This window comes from Pelodiscus sinensis, chromosome 25 (genome assembly GCF_049634645.1).
Source record: "Pelodiscus sinensis isolate JC-2024 chromosome 25, ASM4963464v1, whole genome shotgun sequence".
In the NCBI taxonomy this organism is placed as follows: Eukaryota; Metazoa; Chordata; order Testudines; family Trionychidae; genus Pelodiscus; species Pelodiscus sinensis.
In genome coordinates this window covers 13,823,314-13,849,666 of record NC_134735.1, presented here as the reverse complement: position 1 = coordinate 13,849,666, position 26,353 = coordinate 13,823,314, and the positions used below count along the sequence as shown (strand labels likewise).

General features: G+C 48.5%; 2 protein-coding genes and 1 pseudogene across 7 annotated transcripts in view; 2 read left to right on the top strand and 1 right to left on the bottom strand.

Annotated features, from left to right (window-relative positions):
• The window catches only part of LOC102444094 (discoidin, CUB and LCCL domain-containing protein 1-like), a 73,944-nt gene extending 73,198 nt beyond the window's left edge, over positions 1 to 746 (bottom strand). Inside the window, exon 1 of the mRNA XM_075908959.1 lies at positions 594 to 746. Within this exon, the coding sequence (XP_075765074.1) occupies positions 594 to 672 (79 nt within the window). The 5' untranslated portion in view covers positions 673 to 746. The remainder of the gene's footprint in view (positions 1 to 593) is intronic.
• Positions 747 to 8,619: 7,873 nt separating this feature from the next.
• On the top strand, positions 8,620 to 24,799 carry GMEB1 (glucocorticoid modulatory element binding protein 1). Of its 6 annotated transcripts, XM_075908854.1 has the most exons (11): positions 8,755 to 8,773; positions 9,895 to 10,007; positions 12,168 to 12,332; positions 13,363 to 13,475; positions 14,430 to 14,554; positions 18,998 to 19,101; positions 19,615 to 19,772; positions 21,126 to 21,254; positions 22,088 to 22,225; positions 22,816 to 22,938; positions 23,952 to 24,799. In XM_075908854.1, exons 3-11 carry the CDS (start codon positions 12,205 to 12,207, stop codon positions 24,653 to 24,655), a joined length of 1,722 nt encoding a protein of 573 aa, XP_075764969.1. In that variant the 5' UTR covers positions 8,755 to 8,773; positions 9,895 to 10,007; positions 12,168 to 12,204; the 3' UTR covers positions 24,656 to 24,799. The 6 variants fall into 6 exon arrangements, with proteins under 6 accessions (XP_075764970.1, XP_075764969.1, XP_075764971.1 ...); XM_075908855.1 differs by lacking the exon at positions 9,895 to 10,007 and having other exon boundaries at positions 8,620 to 8,773; XM_075908856.1 differs by lacking the exons at positions 8,755 to 8,773; positions 9,895 to 10,007 and adding an exon at positions 8,872 to 9,555.
• On the top strand, positions 24,741 to 26,100 carry LOC142819932 (uncharacterized; annotated as a pseudogene).
• Positions 26,101 to 26,353: the final 253 nt, after the last annotated feature.

Genomic DNA, 26,353 nt, shown 5'->3' with positions numbered 1-26,353 from the left:
ACCGGCGCACAGGTCTGGGACTGGCATTGCCTGTCTCCCGGGGCAGCGCACTTCGTTCGGGTTCCAAACGGTGCCCTAACAACGAGACCTGCCCCGCAAACATGGGGAGGACTCGGATGGGAAACGCGGGTGCCGGGTCCCTGGGAGAACCAGGCTGGGGGCTCGGGATCCCCGCCAGGGCGCTCACCTGGCAGCACCTGCCTGGCAGCCCGCATGGGCCGGTGGAGCCTGGGCACACCCGGATCCCTACACGAGGCCACCACATGCAGGCGTGCGAGCCTGCACACAGCCCCGTGCGGGGCGCTCACGGTGGCAGCGGCCGTGCACTGGGGACGGATGGAGGGACCCCCCCCCGGCCGTGCACAGGGGACGGATGGAGGGACCCCCCCCCCGGCCGTGCACTGGGGACGGACGGAGGGACCCCCCCCCGGCCGTGCACTGGGGACGGATGGAGGGACCCCCCCGGACTTCCCTGCAGCCGGGGGTCTGAGCACGGCGCGGGGCGCGGGGCCCGGACCCAGCGGCCAGTGGCGGGAGTCGCTTCCCCGCCCGCCACACGCAAACTTTCCCTCGGGCGCCGGGCCGGGACTCACCGCTCTGGGCGCTGGCCGGCGAGAGGCGCAGCAGCTGGAACAGCTGGAGCAGCAGCGGCGCCCGCAGCCCGGAGCGCATCGCAGCGGCGCCCGCAGCAGCCCGACCGGCCCCGAGTGGCTCGGGCCCCTGGCCGTGGCAGCCGGGCGCGGGAGTCCCACGCCCCTTCCCGCCCACCGTCCCCAGCCATTGGCTGCAGCCGCCGGCCCTGCCTGGCCACTGGCCTCCCGGAGCTGCCAATCATCGCGCGGAGAGTGGGGGCCCAAAGCTCCCCCGGCGGCTGCCCTGTTATGGAAGCGGGGCCGGGCCGGCGGGAGCGCGGATCCCGAGCTGGGGGGGTCTAAGGCTTGGCCGTAGGAACCTCAGACGGGGGGGGGTTCTCAGTCGGGGGCCCCACCCCCGCCCCAGCTCACCTCGGTCTGTGTTCCGCACCGGGGGAGTCCCCGGGCTGCGCGGGGCAGGTGCGGGGCTCAGCGGTGGGGAAGGGCTGCGAACCGTGGGCGCCGGAGTTGGAACTGAGACGCGCCCCTTCCCCAAATCCCTCTGCCAGCTTTGCGAGAGGCTCTGAATCCAAACCAGGGGCCGGTCACCTCTGGAACCGCTCATTTCGGCGCGGGACACCCCCTCCGCTGCCCCCAGGAGAAGTCCCCAAACACGAAGGGAACAGAAATCCCAGGTGGGCGGAGGGAGCGTCTCCAGCAATATGGCAGGTGGGTATTCCAGAGGCATCAGGGCCTGGAGGAAGGAGCAGAATCCCAGGAGCCTGCTGTGGTTCGGTCAGCACATCCTGCAAATTCTAGAGATGCAGGGGCAGTTAGCAAAGCTACCCTACCCCCGGAAACAGTCTTGGTTACCACCACCTTGCAGCCCCCTGAGATGGAGGACCACTCACAACCCCCACTGCTCATAGCTGCTCTGTGAGTTCTTGGTCAGCTGATTATCCACCATGACCCCCAAATCTTTTCCAGAGTCACTGCTTCCCGGGACAGAGTCCCCCAGCTCGTATGACCTTGCATTCTTTGTTCCTAGATGCTTATATTTACATTTAGCCATATTAAAACGCCTGTTGTTCACCTGAGCCAAGTTGACCAAGCAATGCAGGTTGCTCTGAATTAGTGACCTCTTTGTTATTTACCATTCCCCCAGTCTGCATGTTATCTGCAAACTTTATCAGGGAACATTTTATGTTTTCTTCCAGGTCATTGATAAAAATGTACTGGACATGCATAGGGGCTAAGAACTGATCTTGTGGGCTATGGCTAGAAATGCGCCCACTCAGTGATAGGAATGTAAAAGCTGTGTAATTGGTTACCCAGTTAAACATGGTGTTTACCCAATTAACTGATTAAAGGGGAGCAGGCAGGGAAGCTGGAGTGGCTTTTGACTGTGGTGGGTCCTCTAGCCTTCACCAGTTAACTGGAACCAGTAAACCTTTCACATCCCTACTCATGATGATTTGCTGATTACAGTTACCATTTACCTGCTGATTGTTAAATGTCTACCATTAGAAATTTTTGCTTGATAACCCTCTAGAGCAGCCGTTCCCAACCTTTTCCAGCTGGGGACCCAATCCGACAATTCAGGAAGACTTGGTGACCCAAGACAATTAAAAAACGGGGAGGGCAGAGTCACCTGGGGAAACACTTGGCAACCCTTTTGAAATGTAATGGTGACCCATATTTGGCTCCCGACCGATAGGTTGGGAAACCCTGCTCTAGAGAGAATATTAGTGTCATGGAAATAGTATTACTGCCACCATCAGATGAGACTGTATCAGGATTGGGAGCCAGGCAGCTCTGAAATTGGATCCTGTCTCTACCACTCACTATGTCGGGGGGCAATAAAAAACCACAGCTTGCCAGAGTTAGTCCCTGGTGGGCCGCTGCTATTTTTACCTGCGCCTTCACAGGTCTTGGTTAAGGCATTATTGGAAAAAGTTTCCACTCATTCTGGATAGTTCTGGTTTGGGGAGCTGAGTTTGGGACACCTTGAACCTGCTTTCCAGAGGTGCTGAACACCCACACTTACTTTAAAGTAGTTGGGAACAGTGGGTGCTCAGCATCTCTGAAAAACAGGCCTAAAGAATCCCAGATGGGGCACCCAAAATCAATGGCCAAATGACTTGCCTGAGGTCACACACATAACCTGTGGCACAGCTAGGGGTACAGAGCCCAATTTTGTGTTATGGGAACTCCAGCTGGGGAGTCAGTGGTACAATATGGCCCCCGGTCTGTCCTACAGCTGTGGTTATTACTTGTGGATTACTTAGATAAAAGAATGAGTTCACTGCTGATTTGCATCCTTTCAGTCCGTGCTTGTCTCAGCAGTTAACTAGCAGATTCCAGTTATTTGCTGCATCAGGGACTCCTGGCTTCTGTTTTCAGATTTGCCCTGATGCATTCTGGGCAAAAAGGCCCATCACCTTCATAAACCCAAGTGATTGTTGCAGGTGAAGAGCGTGTGTGTCCTGTTACAGAAAACTGAAACCCACCACATGTCCTGTGGTCCACTCCTGGGCCAGGAACAAGGGTGTCTCTGAATCTATGCAACCATGGATTGGGTGGCCCCTCCCTTGATCTCCTCTGTCCTACATGGGGTCAGCACAGACATCTCTGTCCCTGCAAAACTGATCTACCTACAGCCCTTCCCTCATATAGGGTGCAGTGAAGTGCCAGTCCTCTGTACGGGGGTGAATTTCTTCCTCTGTGTCTCATTTTAACCTACCTCTGCCTCTGTTTGCTGATCCACCCATGGGGCCATGATAGCACAAAGGACACAGACAGTAAAATATAAATCAGCATAGATAGCCAATATCCAAAGCACTCTAAAATAATGCTAATAATCAGGAGTGGGACAGTCAGGTACCAGGGAAACTCTTCCTCATTTAATGTTTAGTGCCTGTGGGCCTATAGAAATACAGCTGCTCTTGTTAACTAGCTATCGTAGCACTGAAGGCCTTTTTATGTGTCCCGCAGAAGTTTGGCCTGGGCACGCCATACATTGGCACAGATACCCATTGGCGCCATCGTGTGGTCATGATACATCATACTCTGACATATAGTTGGTACAAAAGTACTGGCTTTTGGAGCCTGCCCCGGCCTATGGGTATGGCATTGGCATTTACCATGCGTGGCACCTACCCCAAAAAGAGGTGACACAACACAAAATCAAAGAGAATATTGCACTCAAGTCATAGAGTTTGTCAAACCATAAACCACTTAGCAAATGTTTCCCATGATATTTGTGAACAGTCACACGGATGCTCCAATTGAAACAATGGGTGAAAACAAATAACCCTTTTCCTTCGCTGTTTGCAACCCAAACCCTAACCGTAACCCTAACCCCAACCCTAATCCTAACCCCAAAATTTCTTCACGCCCCCCCCAGGGGGGCATTCCTCCCTGTTTGGGAACCCATGGTCTAATCAAACCATGAGGTACAGGGAGATGGGTGGTATCTAAGTAGTATCAGAGGGTGGTAACTTGACAAAGTGGTGTATTGAGGGGACAGTCTTTGTCCAGCTGGGGGACAGTGGGGTCTTCCACTGATTGAACTGAGTCCAATGTTATGGAGAACATATGCGTAGTGCTTCGATAGAATCTACTGGCTTCGCTTATGAACTGAATGACTGTACTTCGCTTATGAACCTGGCACCTTCAATCCTTATCTGATTTGTGGTCTTTAGGGGCTCTCTCAGGGTCTGCTGTGTCAGCTAATTGCACAGGTCAACACAACACACATCATTGAGTTCACACACAAGCAGCCTTTTAGTTATCATTTGTTGGGGGAAAGTCAACATGGTGTCTGTAAAGGGAAATCATGCCTTACTAGTCTACTAGAGTTCTCTGAGGAGGTCAACAAACATGTGGACAAGGGAGATCCAGTGGATATAGTGTACTTAGATTTTGAGAAAGCCTTTAACAAGGTCCCTCACCAAAGGTTCTTAAGTAAAGTAAGTTGTCATGGGATAAGAGGGAAGGTCCTTTCATGGTAACTGGTTAAAAGACAGGAAACAAAGGGTAGGAATAAATGGTAAGTTTTCAGAGTGGAGAGAGGTAACTAGTGGGGTCCCCCAAGGGTCAGTCCTGGGCCAAGTCCTGTTCAACTTATTTATAAATGATCTAGAGCAGTGGTTCCCAAACTTTTCAGCATCATGCCCCCCTTTTTGATTTTTAAAAAGCCCTCACACTCTCCCCCCCCCCCCAATAGCAGCAAAACTTGTTGAGCAAAAAAGAAAGCAAGAAAGAAATGAACTGGTTGGGGCAGCAAAACTTAATGGGGGAGGAGGAGCTGGGGCGCCTCACGCCCCCCCTGGAATTTCTTCACACCTCCCAGTTTGGGAACCCATGATCTAGAGATAGGGGTAAACAGTGAGATGGCAAAATTTGTAGCTGATAAACTGCTCAAGATAGTTAAGACCAAAGCAGACTGAAAAGCTTCAAAAAGATCTCACCCAACTAAGTGATTGGGCAACAAAATGGCAAATGAAGTTTAATGTTGATAAATGTAAAGTAATGCACATCAGAAAAAGTAATCCCAACTATACATACAATACAAGGGGGACTAATTTAGCTACAACTACTTGAGAGAGATCTTGTGGATAGTTTTCTGAAAACATCCACTCAGTGTGCAGGGCAGTCAAAAAAGCAAACAGAATGTTAGGAACCATTAAAAAAGGGATAGCGAATAAGACAGAGAATATCTTATTGCCTCTATATAAAACCATGGTATGTCCACATCTTAAATACTGCATACAGATATGTTCGCCACATCTCAAAAAAGATATATTGCATTGGAAAAGGTTCAGAGAAGGGCAACAAAAATGATTAGGGGTTTGGAATGGGTCCCATATGAAAAGACTTGGACTTTTCAGCTTAGAAAAGAGGAGACTACTGGGGGATGTGATAAAGGTCTATGAAATCATGACTGGTGTGGAAAAGGTGAATAAGGAAAAGTTATTTACTTATTCCCACAATATAAGAACTAGGGGTCACCAAATGAAATTAATAGGCAGCAGGTTTAAAACAAACAAAAGGAAGTTTTTCTTTAGTCAGCACACAATCAACCTCTGGAACTCCTTGCTAGAAGATGTGGTGAAGGCTAGGGCTTTAACGGGGTTCAAAAAGGCTAGATAGATTCATGGAGGTTAGGTCCATCAATGGCTATTAGCCAGCATGAGTAGGTATGGTGTCCTTAGCCACTGTTTGTCTGGAAATGGATGACAGGAGAGGGATCACGTGATGATTACCTGTTGTGTTCCCTCCCTCTGGGGCATCTGTCATTGATCACTGTTGGCAGATAGGATGCTAGGCTAGATGGACATTTGGTCTGACCCAGTATGGCCATTCTTATCATTATTGATGGAGCAGAAGACCTTCTGGGACATCACCCCAGTACTACACAGATCTCCCTCAGAGACCGGAAGACTCAGACTCCTGTTTCGAAACCTTTATGCTTCTTGGCAATGCAAGGCAGGTTGACTCAGCCCTTTATCCTCGCACACATCAGGCTCTGTGCCATTTGCTGATTGTGGCTCTTTCAGATGAGACCTTACAACCCAAAGTATTTCCAGCTCAGTGCAGGCAATAAAGAATCGATGGAGCTTCTCACAAGAGCAGGAGGCTGTCTCACTGCTATGTGCAAGATGCTATATGAGAGGTGGCAGCTACCCTCCACCCCAAAGGTAGCTGCATTTCAATTATGCTGTGGCTCAGTAAGTAATTTGGGAGAATGGGTGTCATAGAAATGGGAAGTGATGTTAGGTTCCTGTTTTTAATTAAGCTTATGCTCAACTGTATGCCCAACAGGCATATTCTTCTGGGAGGGTTCATTAATGCTGTAATATACAAGGAGGTGGTATCTGGCCCCTCCTGTACAGCAGAAGTACCCAAACATTACTTAAGTGAAGTCTGTAGTGGCAACCAGCCATTATGCCAACACCTATGCCTCATTTACATCAAATGGAGCAGCCCACGCAGCCGAGGCCCAGCACACAATGCCCCCTATCTTCGTTCAAGAGGTTTATACCAAACAACACAGATCCTAGCGTGCAACCCTCCAGCTCATACAAAAGTTTTGCATATGTTAGGAAATGGAGCCAGGGCTAGAAACTGTGGTCAGCAGCGATCCTTAAACAGATAATAGCTGAACTGCTAGTATAGGCTGGGCTAAACCATTTTCAGTGCTGTCACTGAGGCTATGTCTACTCTGTGGCAGTTTTTCGGAAGAGGAAATGCAAATCTCGTGCTCTCATTTGCATATTCTCTTCCGATCCTTTTTGCGGAAGAGGTTTTTGTGATAAAAAGCCCTGTGTAGATGGGGTCATTTGTCGGAAAACCCCCGTTTTGTGCAAGATCCCTTATTCCTCAAAAAATGAGGTTTACAGGATCTTGTGCAAAACACGTTTTTTCCAACAAATGGCCCCATCTACACAGGGCTTTTTATGGCAAAAACCTCTTCCGCAAAAAGGATCGGAAGAGAATATGCAAATGAGAGCACGAGATTTGCAAATGAGTGCTGCATTTGCATTTCCTCTTCCGAAAAACTGTCACAGTGTAGACGTAGCCTGAATGTTTAACTGAGATTCAACAGGAAAGGGCTGATTTCCTAGTGTAGACATGATTTCAGTGGTCTAGGCCCAGGTCACAAATCGTAAAGTTCTAACATGCAATGGTCATTCTTGATTGAAGGAGCAGGGGAGAGGCTCACAGAGACTTTAGATTTATCTTTGTTTGAATGGATTGCACCTGGATCAATATGAAATGTTTTGGGCTGGAATATGCAGCCAACCCAGGGGTACTTATATGGAGCATTGCATGCTGTGACCTTTAAGCTTCATGGGCTGCACCCAGAGCTGGCCTTAGGGACAAGGTTAGGATGATATGTCAACATTCAGGGAGGGAGCCACATTGCACAGCTGCCCAGCCAGTTGGTTTATTTGATGTCACCCTGTTTTACAATTTATTTTTTCTCACCCGCTCAAGGCAGTGAACCATATAGGGTGCTCCTGACCACAACTATATAATGCTGACAGGAACTATGCCTGGATTGCATGAAACGGCAGTTTGCATAGCCTCCTGAAAAGGGCTCTTAAGAGTGCCAGACCTACACTTCTGCAGGGGTCCTAATGTCACGAGTCATGGTTTCAGCAAGAAGAGCACTGAGAGTTTGGGTGGCAGCCCTGAAAAATCCCCCAGGGAAGCCAGAATCTCAAGCCAAATCCTGAGGGAAGTGGTCATAGTGAGGATGTCCCCATGGCCAGTACCTGCCCTGGTGTCTGAACTCCATAAAAGTGCACTGCTGTCGATGACAGGCTGGCTGAGCACTTGGACACAGGTCAGAGTCACGCTGATACCTTCCTCCTTGTCCCCTTCCCCTTTCCCAATGAGAGTCCTTGAACTCACAAGTGTGGGGTCCCCTTGCAAAGACAGGGAAGGGAGGGACGCTGGGCTGAGGAGGTGGAGGGTGCAGTATCTTTGCTCACAACCTCACTGATGCCCCCAAGGGTAGAGGTCCTGGACCATCACCCTAAGGGCAAAGTAGGTCTGGGATGGAGGTGGCCCCACGGGAGATGGGGGTGACCCCTGGGGGGGATGGGATGGGACCCCGCAAGCACAGTCCCTCTGTGATCTTCTAAAGGTGAGGCAGGTCCGGGGGGTGCCCCCAAGGCAGGGTCCCACGTGATCACCCCAGCGATGAGGCAGGTCCGGGGGGTGCCCCCAAGGCAGGGTCCCACGTGATCACCCCAGCGATGAGGCAGGTCCGGGGGGTGCCCCCAAGGCAGGGTCCCACGTGATCACCCCAGAGATGAGGCAGGTCCAGGGGGTGCCCCCAAGGCAGGGTCCCACGTGATCACCCCAGAGATGAGGCAGGTCCGGGGGGTGCCCCCAAGGCAGGGTCCCACGTGATCACTGCAGGGGGAGGCCCCTGAAGGGGTTAGACCCCCCCCCTTCACGGTGCACAGGGCACGGCTAAGCCTCGGGTCGGGTCGGGTCAGGCCAGGAGCGGGGAAGCCCCGCAGCTCCCAGCCAGACGGAGCAGTGGACAGCAGTAAAATGGTCCGCGGCCCCTTTAAGGCAGGCGGCGGCCGGAAGTGCTGGCGACCGAGCGCTGTCGCGGGCGCGGCTGCTGCGCATGCTCATTCCTCCCCTCCCCCAGCCCCTGACTCGGCCGTTCGCAGACGGTAAGGGACGGAGGGCGCCGCGCTACGGGAGCCGAGAGGGCCCAGGCCCGGACGCGGAGTGCGGCGGCGGGGGGGGGGGTCCGGCCGGAGGGGGAGGGGTAGCCCCAGAGCGCGCTGCCGCTGTACGTGCCGCCGCCGGGAGAGGGACGTCGCGCCGCCGCGGGGGGGGGGGAAGTGGGGGCTGAGTGGCTGCGTCCGCTCGGCGCCCGCCCGCCTGGAGCGGGGGGCGGGAGGAGGGGAGGCCACACCCCTTCCCTAGGGGAGCCCCGCCCCGGCCCCTCCACGGGGGCAAGGGCCCCCACCGGCCTCTGGGCGGGAGGACGCGGCCCCTCCCACCCCTGCCCCGGGCTCTCATCGCTGAAGGGGACTGGTGACCTCTGACCCTTGGGGGGGGAGAGGGTCGTGCGGCCTCGCGCTCCCCCCCCAGGATCCAGGCCAGAGATGGACCCTCGGGGGGGGGGGGGGGGGCGGTGCCTGAGGCCCGCCCCGCGAGCCGGGCGCGTGTGCGAATGCGCTTCCCGTTTGCTGCACAAGAGGCAGAGGAAATCGGAGGGGGGCGGGATTATGGGCTGCCCCCCAATACCTTCTGCGCCCCCCCCCCCACTCTGACTAGTGCTGAGGGCAGCTGGCTGTGGAGGTGGCACCTCATTTTCTCCAGGCCCTGTGGGATGACAGGGACGCTGGGGAGGAGGGAGAGTCGCATGCTCTCTGGGTGGCTGACTGCCAAGGAGTAAGTGGTTGTTAGGGGTGAAGCTCTGCCTCATCTGATCTTCAGTGCAAAGGTAGTTTTTCCTTGACTGCCTGTTCAGGTGTGAAGAGGGCTGAGCATCTTCAGACTCCTTATGTGTTAGATTAGGGTGGGGAGGGGATTGGACCTTTTGCATCTCTCGTCTTTGCACCAGTTTTCACCAGAGAGTGAAAGTGGTGCTTTCTAGAGGTGTAGTGAGTTAATCTACTGCTTTTCTCATCCCAGAGATGGGTGTTACTCTTACAACTAGAGCCCTTTGTGGATACAGTATTTGAATCCACATCTGTATCCGCAAAAATGAGCTGCAGATATCTGCATTCACATCCACAGAGGTGAATATCACCGATATAAAGCGGATATCCATGGCTTGCAGGGCTCTACTTATGACTGACTACAAATTGATGATTGGCTGGATGGGTTGAGTCCTGTATTGTCCTGACTCTGAAAAGGTCTTGTGCTCAGGGACCCCAACTGGGGATAGAAAATGTGAGTATGTCCTCCTTATCCAGGAGAGGTGAAAGATCTAAGCACCATTTTATCTTAACAACCAAAGAATGAAATGAGCGTGGCGTCTCACTCCCTCCAAAGCCTGTCTTCAGAAAAGTGAATATCTTAGGGCTTGTTCACTTCCATGTGGATGGGTGAAGGATGCAATATACTAATACTGTGACCTTGGCTGTGGGGGGTTCTGAGAATGTTATGCTGAGTTTCATAAATGCAACCCTAGATACTCCTAAACATTGGTCTCAAGAATATACAGCCTCTGATGAGAAGAAAGTGAACTACAGACAAGAAAGTGAACTACAGACAATTGTATTGTTCCCATGGCACCAAATGTCACTCTCTGTCAGGCACACAAATTGTAGGAGACCAAATGCCAGGTATAGGACTCTGCCATTCCTAGGGCATTTACTGTACTGAATGGGGACTGCTGATACTATTCAACTGTATGTATACCAGCTTCAGCAGTGACTGAACTTAGCCCTCTCAGGAGACTCACTGCAAGAGCCCAAGTTACTCATCTTCTTGGTAGCATCTGACATACTAGAGGCTTTGATATACTATGAAGCTCCCAGAGTTCCCTCCTACAGAGACTCCAGATCCAGTTCCCCCTAGACACAGAACCAAGAAAATCTTTAAAACAAAGGAGAACTAATTTGGGAGCTGGATCCTGCCATTTTCTCCTCAAGCCGTTCTGGGTGATGCAGCTACTACCTTACTGAACCGCTTGCCCATCTGCCACGTTTCCATTCCTTGCTTCCTTTCAGGTTGCTTCTGCCTAGCCATGTTCTCGTTGGTCCCAACACACATTGTAGAAACATGATAACTAGTCTTATCTTTCTGAAACAGGGATGTGTGCTTTTTTATGTTAGAGTATAAGCAGATGCTTTCTGGTAAGTTGTGCCTTGCATTTGGATCTAATAGCATCAGGCTTAGACTCAGCCTGATCTCATCTGGCAAGGAATGCCACAGCTGGAGGTCTGCCACGGAGAGAACACTGTCTCCAGCAAGCCAATGATGTAAATCTGGGTCTCTGTGGAGAGGGACGTTTAATGTTGTATATGCATACATGGAGACTATTTCAGATGCCAGGAGGTGCAGAAGAGATGATGAGACTGTGGGGAAGAACAGACAGGTTGCCAGTTAGACAAGACAAGGTAGAGAAATACCTGGTTTCTAAGACAGACATGTGCAAATCTGTGTAGGGTTTTAAAATGAAGGAGAACAATCTTGAACTGGAGCCTTGATTACTTTTAAACAAATTACATAATGTGTCATCCTCTCCATGCTTTTCAGGCAAGGTAGTTAAAAAAAAGCCATTAACTCCTCCAGTAATAAAATGACACATACATTTTTTTATGTGAGCTCTAGAGAGCATTCTAGCAAAGCACAACAAATACCCAACATGCTGTCAGTAAGACACCAAACTCTTTACTCTCTCCTCAACCCATCTTTAATGCTCAGATCACAATCTTACAGTTATACTTGGAGGCAGTGGGGAAAAAAATCTGGCCTGTGCATTTTTCTGGTAATAAATGATTATGGCATCAGAATGCCTGCTAGAAATCTTGCAGCTAAGGAAATGAGGGAATTAACCCCATCTTAGAAACCTGTTTCCCGGCATGCTCATGGCTGCTGCCAAGACCAAGCATATGGGTTTGCATTGATACTGACCTGGATGGTGCTGATTTTGCAATGATTGGTTCCTAAACAGGTAAGTTTGCTCTGCATTCTGTCTGCTGTTAACATGCCTATGAATATGGTACTGTGGGGTTCTGTGATTGTCCACTGATGCCAGGTCCAGCGTTCTCAACTGCTTGCTCTGCAAGCTCAGAGGTATGCTCTCTGGTTTATACATTCCCATCATCAGAAGCCCAATGTCCCTTCTCTTCCATGGCAGCCTTTGCACTTCAGTTTGCTTCTGCAGCATAGAGGAGTTTTACCAGTAGCTAGTGCTCCTGTTCACACACTCCAAGATTGAGGATCAGGCTTCTGTAAGCTTCTCAGCTCCCACTAGTCCTATATAATTTTGTTAATTGCGGCAGGACTGCTGGCAACAGTTGCTCTTCCATTTTGACACCATAGAATATTCTTGGTCTTCCCATGAGATCAGGGCAAATAGCTGTCTCTGCTTGTCCGCTACAGCACGCTTGCCACCCAGCCCTTTGACTGCATGTGAGAGATGGCAAATGCTGAAGTGAGCGTCCCTGTGGGGGATGTGGTGGTTGTACCAACTGAAGGAAATGAAGGGGAGAACCCAGAAGATACCAAAACCCAAGTGATATTACAGCTACAGCCAGTGCAACAAGGGTGAGGATCCATGTAGCTTTGCATATTCTAGAATATTTACGTGCATGTGGGTGCACAGGTGTGGGAAGGGGGTATGTTTGCAGAGTGGCTAATCTCATGTATGTGACCAAAGGCATGTCCATTTTTGGCATGCCCTTTAAGGGGATGAGGTGTAATTGGACTGCTGGAAGGGTTATGTGTTTATTGATTTTGTTCTGCAATGAAGGGAGAAATTATAACTGATTAAAATGTTAACTTCTAACAATGACATAACGTAGTTCACATACAAAATAAGGTAGTGGCTTTAAGGTTCAACATCTTGGGACCACCTTGAGTTAGAAGCAAGCCCTGGGTGTCTCAGAGGGAAGCTGAGAATCTATCCCCTTTTCAGTGATTAGGAACATAGAAAGTTGCAAAACTGGGTCAGGTCTAGTCCAGTAACCTGGACTAAGTATTTCAGCAGAAGGTACGACAAATCTTCATAATGACTAAGTATGAAATAAGTTGCCCATAGGGGAAGCTTTTTCCTAACTCCAGTTACGTGCCTTTTACTCAATAAATATATTGCAAAAAAACCCTTTTGAACAACATGAACTGGGAGATTTTACATGTATAAAATCATAGCATTCAGAGTGTGGATTTATACAAGTAACTCTCCCCCTTTGCCTCTATTCTTGACAACTGATTCTTTCAGCATGTGATCACAAGGAAGCTATACAGTGATGCAGTGTCCTACATGTGTGTCTCTGATACTGTAGACAAAAGTGCAGTGTAAATGTAAAGCAGAGAATTTACAGACTTACTGGTGGAGCACTGTGGGGGTGGGGAATATAGCTTTGGTCACAACTATGCATGTTTCAGTCCCTGATGACTATTGTTTGTGTTTTCTATCTGATGACTATTGTTTGTGTTTTCCCTATTCCTCCCCTCCCTCCCCCCCCAAAAAAGTTTGAAAACAAAAGTTCTTGTCCCTAAGGGACAGGTAAGCAAATAATGAAATGAGGTTTTTAACCCTGTGCTATGAATCTTAATTTTTCCGTGATTTATATAGTTTGTTTATCGATGGACACTTTTACAACAGGATTTACGAAGAGAGTTCTGAGACCAGTGCCGCTGTAGTGGCTGTAGAAACACATACCATACACAAACTAGAAGAAGGGATAGGTGAGTGTCTCCAGTGTGGGCATAAACATGTCTCCTGCAGAATTATTTACTGTTGGGTTTGCACCTTTAATACATTGGGGTTTTCTCACTGATGGGGATGTTGTTTCCCCTGCGATTGCCTCAGACATGGAGTGCATTGTCTCGGGGTGTTCCCACTTGGATCGTTAGTGCTGTGGTTGCCACTTGGATTCTAGATACAGGGTGAAATCCTGGCTCCAGTGAAGTCCATGGCAAAACTCGCATTGACTTCAGTGGATTCAGGAATTCATCTTGAAGGCTTTCTTGGGTGTACATGTCCCAGAAAGACAGTTGTACGGGGTTTGTGTTAGCAGGGAATCCCTACAGGAATTGCTTGGAGCATCTGTGCCAGTCCCTATCGCACTGTTCGGTCCTTGCTTTGTATGGATTGATACAGGTTAAGAGTTTGGATTAAACGATCTGAGCATGCTGGCTCTTCAGTGCTCCTTGCCAGCCCAAGGGGGAAGGTTCTCTCCTCAGACTCACACAGTGGAACTTGACTCTGATATTGTGTGTGGATCTGTTGATGTCAGTAGAAGATCAGCATCTGCTGGGAACAGGCTTTCGAAGCAGAGACCCAGAGACTCACTGCCTAGATACCAGAGCAAAACATTGTCCTGTGTCTTAAATGTAAACTGCATTTCCCACATGGCAGGATGTGATGCTACGTACTGACCCGTTGGTGACCTGTCTTAGTGCTCACATTGGATGGATTTTGCTACCATTGGTGATCACTTCAGGCAGATTCTGCTAATATCTATATTTTTCTTTGGGTGTTGCCATTTAGGAGTAAGTCACCTGCTGCAGGAGAAGGGGGTAGTGTACTACTTCAGCTTGCTGCAAATAGGTCTTAGGAAATTGGATGCTCACACCGTTGCCTTTGGGGCTTGAGCTCCGAGTAATGAAAATCTCACGTTATCCATGCTTCTCCTGCAGATCCCAACACCATTGAAACTAATGAGGATATTGAGATTGCCTACCCCATCACCTGTGGGGAGAGCAAAGCAATCCTGCTCTGGAAGAAGTTTGTCTGTCCAGGAATTAACGTCAAGTGTGTCAAGGTAATTTGTTCTTTATAGAGTAACCTACTTTCCTTTGCCACATTCTCTCTCTGCCCTCTTAAGATGGGACTGTGGCAGGTCATTTTTCTTCCGGTGTATCTTTCTCTCTCAATGTCATCTGAGTCTTTACACTGGGATTTATTAAATTTGCTTTGCCAGCGTTGTGGGACCACAAACATGGGAGAGGGTTTTGTCATTGTGAGAGGCAAGGCTAAGAGTAGATTCAGGTTATCAGCCCCCTTGTCTTTCTGAGCTGCTACTGACCTCTGTTTAAAGTCCTGCTTTGTCTTTCTTTTCTTCCATCACATTCCATTGGAGCCCTTTTGTGATAGTTTCTTGGGATGCCCAGGACTGTGTGTGTGTGTGTGTGTGTGTGTGTGTGTGTGTGTGTGTGGAGAGAGAGAGAAAATGAGAGAGGAGAGAGAGAGAAAATAAAAGAGAGGAGGGAGAGAAAAGAGAGAGAGAGGCGAGAGAGAGAAAATAAAAGAGAGAGGAGAGAGAGAGAGAAAAGAGAGAGAGAGAAAAAAGAGAGAGAGGGGAGAGAGAAAAAAGAGAAAGGAGACTGGGGAGAGAAAGGAGAGAGGGGAGAGAAAAGAGAGAGAGAGAGAGAAAATAAGAGAGGAGAGAGAGAGAGAGAGAGAAAAGGGAGAGAGAGAGAAGAGAGTGAGAGAAAGAAAGACTTGCTGGTGCTTACCTGGGAGTCAGCTCACTGACACCAGGAGCCAGTTAGTTGCCCAAAAAAATCTCTTTAGTGCTCTGCCAGCTCTCACATTGCCTTGCAGGTTAATAATAGATGTATCTGAGTCTCTCCAAAACCGTGCCTGTGGCATCCAGCCTCTGTCTCTGGGTACTCTCAAGAAATACCTGACAGGCCAGGGATGGGGAACCTTTTTTGGGTTGGGGGCCGCTGATCCACAGAAAAATCAGTCAGGAGCCACACTCAAGTGAGAAGCAAAAGTTCTAAAACCAAATCCTCACTGATGAGGCTCCTGATGAAGAAGCAGAAAGACACTCCCCACGTTCTCCTCACATCCCAGAGCCTTGGGGCAGGGGAACCAGGCTAGTAGATTTTGTGTGCTCCAGGCCCATGGTGGAGGTGGGGAGCATCTGGAGTGCCATTGTGGGCTCCCAAATGCTGGGATGGGGAAGCTCTGATCCAGACAAGCCAGGGGCCGCATCCAGCCCCTGGGCCTTAGGTTCTCCACCCCTGTGGTATGCTGTCTGCAATGGACCAGGGCTCTCACCAGTTTGATTCAGCCGAGTGTCAGGTCCAATATAATATCACAGCATAGACACATATTTATAGAGAAATTAGTCAATATATTATCAAAGGCTGGAAGTTAAGAGATTGTGAGTAAGGATAATGGAAACAGAATTACTTATAAACATAAAATGCAGTCTTTGTCTACACTTGGTGATGATTTTCTTTCCTAGCTTTTCCCCCAAAGGTTCAGTCTTTTGCAGAGCTGGCTACTTTAGGACAAACCAGGAACCAAGTACTTACGAAGCATCACTCCTTGCCAAGGGTTTTCCTGAATGACTATATGACAAAATGTCTTTTTGCTTCTTCTCCTGCCCTCCCAATTAATTTTTTTGCCTCCAAATCAGCATGTCCCTCGTGTTTCCTTTTCTGGTGTGCTGGCTCCAGAACTCCATTGTTTTGGCTTACAATGCTTAATCTACATTATGAACCTAGGCAGACAAGCAAATATATGTCTCTTTGTCTGGCAAAACCTGTGTGTCAATCCTGCCTGGAATACAGACTCTAAAACATATTTTAGGTGCATAAATGCAACTTCTTAAATATGATCCGTACATACATCTCACAATGCTTATGAGGATCAGTATGCCATAAGCTTTCATTAGAGACCTCACATGATCCTTTTTGGATAGATACTATGACAGCAGTGTGTTAGGTAGAGCAGGGCTGTCAGGTCCGATAGGAGTTGCTTTTATAGAACAGTGGACCCTTTGCCACTTGGCATTGAGAGGGCAATAGGGTCACACCTGTCATTGGGGAATATTTCTGAAGAAGTGCATGCCCCTCTAAAGCATTCCATTCTTGCTGACTGGTGAAAGGGAATCCTGCTGTCATGTCCCCCAGCTGGCAATGTGATAGAGCCACTGAGGTAAATACCCAGTGTCCACTAAAGATGTTAAATTTCGATTAATCAGCTAATCTAGCAAGGGGGGGAAGCAACTAGTTGAGTAGTGATGCGATTAGTCGATAAACCTAGACTTATTGGGGTGGTCAACTAGTTGCTTAAATCCGTAGTGTGCACTAGGGGTATAAGCGACTAGTCAACTACCTGATAAGCAAATTCTTATTGGGAAGTCAAGTAGGAACTCATCTAGTCGCTCCCCCCGCACTTGCTGCCTCTATCAGAGAGAGGCAGCAAAGGGGGGAACACGAGCTGGTGTTGGGGAGACCTGGCTTAAAAGCCAGTTCCATCCTCTCCCCCCCCCCCCCCCCAGCACCATCTCTGTGGGGCACAGGGGAAGCAGGAGGCAGCAGGGAAGTGCTACGAGCGGGGATTGAAATGGTTCCCACTGCTGCTGCTCTGCCTTTGGAGTATACAAGAGCCACCTGTGTCTCATACATTTCAAAGGAAGAGGCACAGAGGGGAACCAGTGCCAGTGGGGACTGCTTTGCTCCCCAGCATGGGTTCCTGCTGCCTCTCTCCCTTTGAAATGTACAGGAGCTGCCCAGGCTCTCCCTTTGAAATATACAAGCGCTATGGGCGGCTCCTGTACATTTCAGAGGGTGAGAGGCAAAGGGAACCCCTGCCTCTCTCCCTTTGAAATATACAAGAGCCGCCTGCTCTTTGTACGTTTCAAAGGGAGAGGCACAGTGGGATAGGGAGTGCCCCCTTATTGACTAATCAAGTAGTTGATGAAAATTCCTGGATTGGAAGAAACTTTATTAGCCGATTGATCAAAATGTAACATCCTTAGTGTGCACTTCCGTATGTCCAAGCAAACCTTGCAGGCCAGAAACACTGAATGCAGAGCTCCTTAATTTCTGCAGCTGATGTGCATGTTGTGGCTTGACTGTTTCACTGCTTGACTTTTAGGAGATTTGTGAATGGGAAGGTGAAGTTGTGGGTATTTCCTAGCAAAAATACACTGCCAAATGGCTGGTGTTATGTCATTTGATTCACAGAACTAATTCTGTGTAAATAAGTTGTATACATCACTTTAAACTGCCACATCCTTGAGGGAGTTAAAGAATTATAAATATGATTTAAGGGTGGTCAAGAGGGTAATTTTTTACAAGTTTATTTGAAGCACATACCACTTTATAACTAGGAGGACAAAGGAATTAATGGAAGCAGGTGAGAAGATGGGCTAAAAGTAAATAAATAAATAAATCAGGTTTTATTTACAGTCTGTTTTAGTGTTCTAATTTGCATGTTGAACAGAGACCTTAATTTTAAAGAGAGGCCAGTCCCTGACTCCAAACTTTGAATCCAGATTCAGGTTGGCTTGGATCTTTATTACAGACAAATCCAAACCTAAATGTACAGACTGCCCCCGCTCTTTCTCACTGCAGGAGCTTTGGGTCAGGTGAGAAGTGCCTCTCCATGGCTACTGCAGCTCCAGCAAGCACAGCTGGGGAGGGATCCATGTCCTCTGTCTGGGTCAGGTCCAGATTCATTTGCCCCCTACACTCCCCAGCCAGAATGGGGAATGCAGCAAACTATGCACTTTCCTCTTGTTTCCTGATGAAAGGGAACAGCCAGCAATGTTCTTGTAAGAATTGGGGGGGAGGGGCGTAGTTTCAGCCCCCGTCCCCCCACCTTCCCTAAAGGGTGCCTGGGGGGAAGGTGTGGGGCTTGGAGCATCCCAGGGGGAGGGGGCGCACCCCCAGCCATCGCCTTTCTCCTGTCTGGTGACTCTTTCTCTCTTCTGTATGGTTTTATGGGAAGCAATACCATTCTAGGCACACCCCATTTTCCTGGTACAACCAAACCCTTGCTTTAAGTTCTAAAAAGAGGAAGCTGTGTACCAAATTTACTAGAAGATTTACCCAGCACTGCTCGTGTCTTGAACTCAATTTTTGTTTTGGAAAATAAAATGAAAACATATCTGCCTCAGCCAGGAGACATGGACCCTGCTTCGCTGTGCCCGCTGGAGCTGCAGTGGCCATAGACAGTCGCTTGGGTCCAGGTGAGATGCTCCTGCGGTGAAGGAGGGCTAGGAGGTGTCCTCTCTCCCCAGGGTAGCCTGCGCACTGAACCACTCATCCCCAGCCTCATCCCAGAGCAATGATTTAAAGGAAGCGTGGACACACTCATTTTATTTTCCATAAAACAAAAATTAAGTGAGTTAAGGACCCGAGCAATCTAGCTGAGCAAATCTAGTGTAAAATAGTGTTCCCTCTGGTATTGTTGCTCTGTCCCTTTGCCTGGCTGAATTCTTCTTTTGTCGTTGTTGTTTCAGTTTAATGACCAGTTGATCAGCCCTAAGCACTTTGTTCACCTGGCTGGCAAGTCTACCCTGAAGGACTGGAAGAGAGCCATTCGCCTGGGAGGGATCATGTTGCGGTATGATTGTTCACCATTGTAACCACTTCAGCATTTCTTCAGTGCAGGCATTTCATCTGTCTCCATGTCTTCACTATGTGCCAGTTAAATCTCTTACCAAGAAAAAGTGGCTGGAACAGCAGCTCGCTTTTCATGTGGATGGCCGGCAGCCTGCAGGAGCTTTAGGGTCAAATCCTGGCCCCACTGAAGTCAATGGGAGTTTTGTCATTCACTTCACGGTCACTAGGATTTCACCTTATGTCCCAGAAATTAGGTGGTGATATATACAGAGGAGTGTAGCATGGTACTTGATGGGGTGTAAAGGCATTGCCACAGGGCCAGAACCACGGATACTAATTTGGGGAATGGAGACATGAGGATCACTGTTTTTCAGCTAAGATCTTTCAGGGGGACTCATGTAGCAAGGAAAGGGTCTCTTGTTCTTCTTTCCTATGCTGTCGTAGCTGTACTTCTAAGCTTTCAGTCTCTTCAGGCTGAGTTCATTGCATGGTTCTCTCCCCATTCTGTACGCAGGAAGATGATGGACTCTGGGCAAATTGACTTTTACCAGCACGACAAGGTTTGCACCAACACCTGCCGAAGCACCAAATTTGATCTCCTGATCAGCAGTGCCAGAGCACCAGTGCCAGGGCAACAGACGAGTGTGGTGCAGACTCCCACATCGGCTGATGGTAGGGGACAGAAAGACAGCTAGAAATGCCATGTGTTACCTGGAGCACTCCTCTCCTTTTTCCTGCTGCTTGCTCACTGAGACTGTCCAGTTGTCTGTTTGCTTTCTGTGTGCAATGTCCTAGTGCATTGCAACACTCCTGTTGCAGTCCCACATCTCAGATTATTTTTATCTGCACCCAAGATGCTTCAAACATTCCTGGGAGTGGGGATCAGTGGGATCTAGCAATGAATTGTATGCTGTAAGATTTGGGGTGAGGAGCAGCTAGCAGTGCACTGGTGGTGGTGGATGTAGACAGCTTGGGAACCCAGTGGAAACAGCTGATAACTGAACTTTTGATAATAATCTGTTCTAAAGTACATGGATTTGGAACACAAAATAGCACATGAAAAAGGAGTTGAGAGACCCACTTGCAGTGATTTTCCTGATACATGTCATATTTGCAGGCATATTGTAGGGCCATATGAAAAGGAGCATATTGGATTTCTGGTGGCTCAGACAAGTATTGGATGGGTTTTTTACTCTGAAAAATAAACTGCATTTAAAAAGGTAGCCATCCTGGTTCTGGCTCTGCCTCCTCCTTCTGGAAGCATATTTTCAACTGCCACCTTACCAGTTTGTCTTGTTTTCCACATCTTAGTTGGTAATCCCCACACCTTGGCTTTTGATACTAGTTACAGACATGATGCATGGCTTCTGCGCTGGTGTTACCATTTGAGGCTGGTGCTCAGTTACAATAAAAATGAAAAAGAAAAGTCCTTCCAAGTTTAATGTTGCTTAGAAAGTCAATGAATCAAAAAGTCTGGGTGGAGACTTTGTATGACCAATAGCAGTTTAATTATGAATGCTGAAATAAGGCTGATCCAATCTCATACTTCAGGGCATAAGCCCAATCTTTTCCCTGTTGTGCATTGTCATACAGTTGGCTAGGTTACTTTCCTCTACATCTGATGTACCAGCCAGGGTGTGAGGTATGATGCCTGTCATAATAAAGCAATGCTCTGATCGGATATGGCGAGTCCTATGTTCCCAATGTGACAAGGCACGGAACTGACAGACCAATTTGCTCCTTGGGTCTCCCCCCCCTTTATTCTGATCCCTTGTGCTACATGTACACCAGGATGGGTCTCTGATTAACAATTTAGACTATGGGCAGCTTTCCATCCAGAAACCCTAGTACATCTCATAGATAAATAAACAACATCTGCTTTTAGCTAGCTTGGTTTATAGCTACAAATAGCCTGACCGAGAGTGAAAAACACTGGGGGAGTGGAAAGCTAAGTTGCAGATTAGAGCGTGAAACTCCTCATGCTGCCGGGAGAGCTGAAGCCGCCTCTTCTGGGTCCTTTGGCAGGGAGCATCACTCAGATCGCGTTGTCCGAGGAGAGCATGGAGGAGGGGATTGAATGGAACTCTGCTCTGACGGCTGCTGTCACCATGGCCACAGAGGAAGGCATCAAGAAGGACACGGAGGAGATTTCGGGTAAGTGCATGCTGTCTGTTGGCGATTCTCTGCTGCCTGTCCAAATTTGTTCCAGATTTACAGCCTTGAAGACTAATGTCCTCAGAGCAGGTATGACATAGGCAGCAGTAGTGCAAGTTTTCCTTCTCCTCTGCAAACACACTTGGTGCTCACCACCGCAAGTGAGTGGGGAGTTTAGTCTGTAAAACCCCTTCAGTCCTTGGCATCTCTGCTGAGATGAACAGGCAGGGTCAGTTCTTGCCTGTTATGATTTGCTGACTCTTTAGGAAATAGACGTTGACCTAACAGGATCTGGGTAGAGACCCACCACTCATTTTCCGTGGGCCAGTGTACCACTTGAGATAGCGCCACATTCAGTTCCTAATGGCCATGGCTGGATTCAAGCTAGGGACCTAGAAGCAAAGCCCTCCATAGCTTATTATCAGTTCTCTGAGCCAGTCGCTTTCTCCCTGCCCTATTGTTACAGGTGCTTCACTGGCCCTCCTGATACCAGTCCAGAAGCTTAGGCAGAGTTTCCCAGGCCAGCAGGTGAAGACCATAGGCTCTGTACCTTGTGCAGACAGGCAGAGGTAGTGAAGTACTGCTCTTAAAGTTGTAAGCTGTTTGAAAGTCCTCACTAGTGATGTTTACTTCCCAGATCCATTTTTTTTTGTTTTTGTTTTTTGCATGTCATGTCCGCCCTGATGGCCAGATTAGAAGCCGGCTTCCAAAGTCACTGCTGCATGACAGCGCGCTGCTCTTGGAACGGTTTTAATGTAGCCTTGTGGGAAAATACCAAATGCTTGTACGTGTCGAATTCTTCTCCCTCCTGTCTCTTCCTCTTCCTGTGCCAGAGGACACGCTGATGTTTTGGAAAGGCATAGCCGATGTGGGGCTGATGGAAGAGGTCGTCTGTAACATCCAGAAAGAGATAGAAGAGGTGCTGAAAGGTGTGCAGCAGAGGCTTGGCCAGTCTCCCTTCCAGATCACAGGTGGGTGGGAAGCCAGCAGCCTCTGTGTTGGTATTAAATGATTACTGGAAAAGTGGCTATGGTCAGAGAGGTGAAGGTAAAATTGGCCTTGTCCTACTCACAAAATCCTTTCCTGGGTTCAAAGTCTCTTTTTAGTTACACTCATGATTTTTTTTAAAATTCGTTTTTTGGCAAATAGATGAAAGTTTCAGAAAGTCATATGTAAGGGGAAGACTTGTGCAAACGTCACTGTTTCTGGAGCGCTAATGACAACTGCCAGTTTGTGGACAGAACAATTGTGGGTAATGATCTAAGCACATATTTACATACACAAATGATGCTTTAATTTTCAACTAATCGGAGCTGCTTGAGTGACATATCTTTATTTTAGTTGTGATACGAACAGATTTGTTCCATCATTGGTGTCCACGGGGTTGGGAATGCCTTTCCCAGCTAGCACTCCTGAAATGGCACCCGGAAAAAACGAACTTTTCATAGACAGCGCTAGAGAAGATTTACTCTGCCTAAAATTATCTCCCTGGCTCCTTAACTGGAAGCTCAGGCCATCGAAGGAATTTTAGGCACTCACCTGTGGGGGGGTTTCCTTGCAGATGCTGCAGTCCTGAATAATGTGGCCCACACTTTTGGCCTGATGGACACAGTCAAAAAAGTTTTGGACAACAGGAAAAGCCAAACGGAGCAGGGAGAAGAGCAGTTTCTTTATACTCTCTCAGGTAGGATCAGTGCCTGGAAAAATTTTTGTTAGAGAAACCTGGCAACCTCTCCCAGTTCTCTAGAGCTGATGTGACTCGTGCTTTCTTCTTTGATTATGTTGTTCTCTTTATTTAAAACCTAAATGTGTCTTTTTTTCCCATGCACCAGCATGCGACTGGTGTTATTCTGTGTCACTGCACATTATTTTTCGTCCTGTATCATGATACTCGTGCACTTGAATCTCCATGCATTCTAGGGACGAGGTAGGAATCCCTCAAAATCCTTGTGTAGCAATGGGCTGTTGGCCAGGCACCAGGGAGTGTGCAGTTTTAAGTATGCCCATTGCTGAGGCTAGGATACTGACCTTGCTGGACTACTCACCTGCTCCACTGTGGCTGATGCTTCCTCTTCTTATTTTCAGTTTAATCCCCCAAAGAGCCTTATCTGAGCTACGTTTGTACTGGAGACGCAGCTTCGGGAGTGGCCTTGGGACTCCCATTCCCTGCGACTGCTCATGAATGCCATCCATCCCGAGATGGCACTCAATCAAGCTCAGGAGATAGACTTGCCACACTCTCGCCACACAATGGCATCATCTCCTAGTCAGCGAAAACAAGGCTGTGAGCAGATAAGTGGAGGTAGATAACCACTCCAAAATAGGGAGACAAGGGGAATCCTTTGGTCCTTAACTCTCCCTTGCAGTGCACCTTGTGCAGCCATTTACACACATGCAGCATGGGGGTAAAAAGCTACCAGATCACAGAGGTAGTATTCTGCATGCACTTCTGCACTGATGTGACTGGTGGGAGAAGCTGTAGGGCCATAGTCAGTCCGACCCCCGGTCTTGAAACAAGTTTTGTCCGAAGTGGATCAAGGGGAAACATGTGATTGGACATATGAGATGCCACGCTGCAAAATAAATAATTGATGGCACTAGATGTTGCTGATTCCGTGGAGCCCCTTTGAGTATCTCCCTCTGTTTTCAGTGACTGTAGCTTAATCTGAATGTGCTCCATTGCCATTCTTCTTGCAGACCTGGAACGCCAGCTGGAGGAGCAGAAAAAGTATGCCAGAGATCAGAAGATGAAGTCTCAGACAATCCAGAACGTGGTGCTGATGCCAGTCAATGCACCAAAACCCCCTAAGAGACCTCGTCTGCAGCGCCCAGCCTCAGCCACCGTCTTGAGTCCCTCGACTCCTGTCCAGCAGCCTCAGTACACAGTCATCTCACCTATTGCCATTGCACCTGTGGGACAGCAGTTCTCAATGGGCAACATTCCAATGGCAACCATCAGCCAGGGGTCTAGCCCAGTGACTCTCCACACCTTGCCATCCTCACAGCTCTTCCGATATGCCACTGTGGTGTCATCCTCCAAGTCCAGCTCCTCTGACACGGTGACTCTTCATCCATCCTCAAGCTTGGCCCTGCTGAGCTCAGCTGCTATGCAGGATGGCAGTGGCCTGGCTAATGTGGCCACAGTGGTGAACCCTGTGGAACTGGTGGCCATGGAGTCTGGCCTGACTTCTGCCATCCAAGCTGTGGAGGGCACCTCAGAAGACGGACAGACCATCATAGAGATAGACCCGGCACCTGATCCTGAAGCGGAGACTGAGGAATCGGAGGGCAAAGCTGTGATTCTGGAAACTGAGCTGAGGACAGAGGAGAAAGTAGTGACAGATGTTGAGGACCATCAGCACCAAGTGCACAATGTAGAGATTGTGGTCTTGGAGGATTAGCAAGGCAGGCAAATGGCACTGGTCGGATGGGTTGGATTTTTTTGGTTAACATTTTTCATTTTTTACAGCCATCCTGTTAGTTTCCATGGATCTTTTTCATTTTTACAGTCCATCAAAAAAATGGAGAAACTTGGAGAGACCCAGGAAAAAGTTCCATCTCCATGGAGTGCTGGACAAAATCAACCATTTCTGCAGGGAGAAAGAAGGAGTGATTCTGCAGACCAGAAGGGGGAGAACAGCTCTCCTTCCTGAGAGTGCACAATGATACAGTCCATATTCTCGTTTTTGCCCAGGCTTGGTCATTGCCAGGACTATTTTATGTAGAGAGACAACCTGGCCAGTAACTGGAGCATTGATCTTACTGTTAGAAGGGGTTGGTTATTGCTTTAGGGAAAACTGGTACCTCATTTTTATTTTTTTTCTCCGGGGAAGGGATTTCTGTCCAACTCCTCCTTATCAACTCTGCTGGTATTTTGCTTTTGGCAAAGAAGCAGCAACCCTGATGTAGTGCTCATAGTCTCTTTCCCTTCCCCTGTGTTTTTTTGCTTTGCTCTCCCTTCCCCTTTCCAAAGCTACTGGCTGCTAAAGTGTTTAAACTACTTTTCCCAGTTTTTAGTTCTGTCACCCAAACTCTGCTTCTTCTCTTCCTGGCCTTCTCCCTCTCAGGCCTTGTAAGTTTCTTTGCCATAAGACACTGTTACAAGACACTGATCGCTTAAGCCTCATGCATAAAAAAGAAGAATCAACCCACCGATAAAAACACAACCTTCCCTTTACCATAGCACTGACCTCCTGGATGTATAAAGCGTGTGTTGTGCTGTTGCTTCCTGGGAGAGTTGGACTCCGTGGGGCAGGAGCCTCATCTGTTTACGCCGCACGCTGGAAACTGTACTTGCTAGTTGCTACATGTTGATGTGTGAGTTTTTCCTTTTTTCCCCTGAATCTATTTGCAGGATTAGAACTGGCACATTATTTTAGCATTGTGACTGTCTTGGTCCCCTCTTCCCCCCCACCTCTTCTTTAGTGCAGGGCTCTTTTGTTTCTTTGTGGGGTGAGGAAGGGAAGGAGGGAATCTATTTTTAGTTCAGCTGTTAAATTGTGGGGAATTGGGAGGGCTGGGGGAAGTCTGCTCAGCTGAAACATATTAAGCAAAACAGTAACAACAGAAATAGACCCAGAGGGGAAGGAAGATGTGTGTGGTTATTTTTTTAATTTTTTTTGCATTAAAAGGAAAAATGTAAATGCATCTAGATTGTTTATTACGGGAAGGGACTACAGGGAATTTGTTACTGGTATTTTGACTATCGCCTCATTCCAGATTGGGACCCTGTTTTACAAGGCACTGCCCCTGCACATAGGAAACAGTTTGCATTTGCACTGTAAATAAAGGATGAGAGAAAGGAAATATTATTTGAGAGAGACATGAAAGGCCTCATTTTACACTAGACTGCAGTTTGTCACTTCTGCTTAGGTAAAGGGGGTGTATAATGCTACCGTTCTGGATTGGAAATATTTTACACCCACTCTGTGTGGCTATAAATAACATGAGGTGCAAGGCAGAGAGAACTGGGCCCTTTGATTTGTTCCAGTTTGCACGGGTTTTCTTTGGCAGAGCTGGTAATTGAACCCAGATCTCTTGAGTCCACAGCTTTAAGCACCAGAGCATCTTGAAACTGTTTCATGGTTAACGTTGTATTT

Bases quoted from the DNA above. Each gene is read 5' to 3' on its own strand.
- GMEB1 (XM_075908855.1), top strand. From the start codon at position 12,205: ATGGCAAATGCTGAAGTGAGCGTCCCTGTGGGGGATGTGGTGGTTGTA. The intron at 13,476-14,429 runs GTGAGTGTCTCC...CTTCTCCTGCAG, and splicing joins CAAACTAGAAGAAGGGATAG to ATCCCAACACCATTGAAACT. The intron at 22,939-23,951 runs GTAGGATCAGTG...TTCTTCTTGCAG, and splicing joins GTTTCTTTATACTCTCTCAG to ACCTGGAACGCCAGCTGGAG.